The sequence below is a fragment of the Carcharodon carcharias genome, chromosome 4 (genome assembly GCF_017639515.1).
Source record: "Carcharodon carcharias isolate sCarCar2 chromosome 4, sCarCar2.pri, whole genome shotgun sequence".
Taxonomy (NCBI): domain Eukaryota; kingdom Metazoa; phylum Chordata; class Chondrichthyes; order Lamniformes; family Lamnidae; genus Carcharodon; species Carcharodon carcharias.
Window position 1 is genome coordinate 98,844,589 of NC_054470.1, and position 3,917 is coordinate 98,848,505.

At 39.6% G+C, this 3,917-nt stretch overlaps 1 protein-coding gene across 1 annotated transcript; it reads right to left on the reverse strand.

Moving 5' to 3' along the window:
• Positions 1–2,807: 2,807 nt before the first annotated feature.
• LOC121277218 (40S ribosomal protein S15a-like) lies at positions 2,808–3,258 on the reverse strand. The gene has a single exon (XM_041186382.1). It carries the CDS (start codon positions 3,243–3,245, stop codon positions 2,853–2,855), a length of 393 nt encoding a protein of 130 aa, XP_041042316.1. The 5' UTR covers positions 3,246–3,258; the 3' UTR covers positions 2,808–2,852.
• Between the last annotated feature and the right edge of the window lie 659 nt (positions 3,259–3,917).

The following is a 3,917-nucleotide window of genomic DNA, read 5'->3' on the forward strand; positions in this document are numbered from 1 at the left end:
AGAACCCCAACAAAGCAATACTTACTGCTGGATCTAATAATGGAAAAAAAATAGATAAGCTAAATAAGTCTATGGGGAACACTCGGGCACTAATGATCAACATAGCAAGGTTTAAGCTAATGATTGAGAAAGACTTATATTCGGACAAGACGAAAGCAGTAGATTGGAAATCCATTGGGTAGTGGAAAAAGACTAATTTTATGGAGCTGAGAATGGATTTAAGGAAAACAAATTTAGAAAAATATTAACAAACAAAGAAACAGAAGAGCAATAGGAAATATATTAAGAAGCTGGTCAATAGAGTCCAGAAATATATACTATTGAAAAACAGCAGCCAACTAACCAATAATGCAATAGCATTGATAATGGCAAAGCTAAATCTAAAGGAAAGACATGCATCATTACATAGATAATGAAGGAGAGGATGATCAAAGGGAATACAAAATATTGGGATATAAATTAGTGACAGAAAGGCAAACAGGAACTTTGAAACTAAATTAAATTATCAGGGTGTAAAAACAGATACTAATTGGCCGAAGTATTGAACAATAGGCTTGCCTTACTATTTACCAGGGACATGAGCATGGGGGACATGAGCATGGGGGCATGATATTGGAAAATGAGATCAAAAAAAGCTATCAAAACACTTAAGATAGAAATAAGGGAGCTAATGAATAAACTAGTGAAAATTAGAGAGGGAAACACTCTGGACTGGATGAATTGCATCTGAACATAATCAAAGAAGTTAAGGGAGAGATAGCAGAGGCATTATTATAAACTTCAACAGAAAAAAGGATAATGTCAGAGGATGGCAGACAGCTCATGTTATTCCTGTATTTAAGAAAGGAGATAGGTAGCTTTCAGGGAAATAGAAACCAGTAGCTTAATGTAGGGAAAAGAACAGAATCTTTATTCAAAGATATAAACATCTAGAAACAGAAATGATAACAAAATACAGTCATACAGATTTCAAAAGTGAAAGTCTGTCTTGACCAACCAGGGTACAGCAACTAAGGGGAAAAAAACAAGGTGCACAGAGAACTAAGAGGGAGAACCAGCAACAGAACAAAGAACAGTGTAGAAAGGAAAAGTATAGTTGATTAGCAAAATGTTGGAATGCCTGTGTGTGTTAATCCCAGGAGAGTTACAAGTAAGGTTGAAGTACTACAGGTGCAAATTGCCACATTGGTTATGATATGGTGGCGACAACAGGGACTTGGCTTAGAATGGGCATGGCTGTGAACTAAACATTCCTGAGTACAATGTATTCAGAATGGATATGGAAGGAAAGGAGACTCAATGGGGCTAGCATTCATGAAATGCATGGTATTAAAGGGATATTGGTAAGTTGGGTATAAAATTGGCTAAACAATAGGATAGAGTGGTGAATGGGTGTTTTCTGACTCTAAAGTATGCAGTGGAGTCTTCCAGGGTTCCGTATCAATATATTGTTTTTCTAGTTAAATATAAATGGCCTGAGCTTAGATACAGAAAACTAGGGCAGAATTTTGCCCTTGGTGAGTGGGCTTGGTGGGGGCAAGCATGGGGAGCTCGGGAAGCTGATCACCACCAGCAATAGGCACCAGATGGTGATTTCATGCTGGCAGGCCAGTTAAGGGGGGAGACAAGAGCGAGTGGGCTGAGCACAAACTTCGCACATGCGCGCGAGTGAATGCTTCATAATCTCCCTGAGGCACAGAGCTGCCTCAGGGAGATGAGGTGTTATATTAAAAAAAAAAGAAAATAAAAATGTAAAGAAACATGTCCTCTCATGTGACTCTGTCACATGAGCAGGGACATGTTTTTAATTCAATTATAAAACTTTTATTTGCTTTTGGAAACCTCATCCACAGGCAGGAAAGGCAAAAAAATGCAAATATCGCTTGGCCTTTTCGCCTGCCCACCAACCGTTAGGTTGGATGGGCAGCGAAAAATTTAGGTTAATTGATTATTTAATGGCCTTAACAGGCCTTTGAATGAGATTACGTGTTGACATCGGCACACTCGGCTGACATACGCACATCATTTCATACTCAACTGGGCCAGGCACACACCCACCTGCTGAGCGAAAATTTCTGCCCCCGGAGTTTCCTTTTTCCTGCTTTGCTTTTCTCAGCACAATTACCCCAATATCAAGGTAACTGGCATAAAACATCGCTGAATTTTAACTGCAAATTGCATTCAGCATGACTTAAGTTTCTTTGATCTTTTGCACTAGTTTATAAAATATCACACTGGAAGGAGGTCCCGACCATAAAACTTGCTTCATCCTCCCCGCCCGGTGAGTTAATCACCTTTAGGAGTTCCATGGATCGTGCTCACTTGCAGAACTATGAGGAGGGTCCACACCTTAAGCTGGATCTTTTGGCCATAGTGACACTACTAAGTAGATTTCCAAAGGCTTTGAATATTTTGTTTTTATTTTACTATTGAGCTGACTTGTATATTTTATATCTCAGACCAATGCAGGGATGATGCACTCCAGGTTATATGTGTGTAGAAAATTTATTTACAAGAATTTTAAAATATCTCTGCAGTCACAAGAAGTTTGCACTCATGCTGCAGCTCTAACTTCCAACAACTTCCAGTTTGTTTACTTTTCTCTGAGTCCACACCCAGCTTTAACCAATCAAGCACAGTAAGCATCTATCAGAAAAAGCCTCACATAATCAAACACAGAGCAACTGAAAACTAAACTGACTGCTGTTGCTAATCTAATGAGAAAATATTTCTGTGTATTTTTAAAACTACTTGCCAGAAATGTAAAATTGCTTGGCTTGTGGGCAGTTGATTAATTTAAGTGGTCATTTTTTTTTTGGTTTCAATGTTTTATTATAGACTGGTATTAAGTTTTAGAAAAAGAATCCTAGGATTTTTCCTCCTGTATGTTTTCGCTTGGCCTCTTCATGGTCCATGATGCCAGCTGAGGTCGTTAGAACCAGGTACCCAAACTGACGGGAAGGCAGGAGACCATTTTGCCACCTTTCTAGCTCCTTTACTTGAACATCGAATCTGAGGCTAATGACACCGCACTTGTTCAGTCTGCCTGTGAGATTGACAACTATTTTCCCACCCCTGTGGTCATCAATAATCTCAAACTCTCCAATGTAGCCATGCTTCATCATTACAGTCAGGAATCTCACGATCACTTTGGAGCATGGTCGGATGAGAACCTGCCGTTTTCCACGTTTCTCTGCATTGTTGATGCTTATAAGGGCATCGGCGAGAACATTCATGCGCACCATGTTGCCGCTTCGTCAATATGGCATTTTTAATGAACTCAATTTTCAGCTGTGTTAATCAAATGTTATCAGGTTACCATTCTTAAATGTATCAAAGAATATTTTTAAAGTGCAAATACCTCACACCTGTGTTTTTTTTATATTCTTTCATGTGATATGGGTGTTGCTGGAAAGGCAGCCTTTGTTGCCTATGCCTAATTGCCCTTGAACTGAGTGGCTTGCTAGGCCATTTCAGAGGGCAGTTAGGAGCCAACAACATTGCTGAGGGCCTGGAGTCACATGTAGGTCAGACTGGGGTAAGGATGGCAAATTTCTTTCCCTAACAAACATTAATGTACCAGATGGGTTTTATGACAATCAATGATAGTTGTCATAGTCATTATTACTGATACTAGCTTTATATTCCAGATTTATTAATTGAATTAAATTTTCCCAGCTGCCATGGTGTGATTTGAACACGTCCCCAGAGTATTAGCCTGGGCCTCTGGTTACTAGTCCGGTGACATTACTGCTCCGCCACCATCTGCCCTGTTGGTCAAAGTTTAGGGACGAGGTTCCTCCGTCACTACATGCTGGCTTAACCGTACTTTCCTAACTCTTAGTCACTACTTCCTGTTCCTGAATTGTGACCAACTCTAAAGTTCTACTTAACTTAAGAAGTGTGACAGCATCCTG

Bases quoted from the DNA above. Each gene is read 5' to 3' on its own strand.
- LOC121277218 (XM_041186382.1), bottom strand. From the start codon at position 3,245: ATGGTGCGCATGAATGTTCTCGCCGATGCCCTTATAAGCATCAACAAT.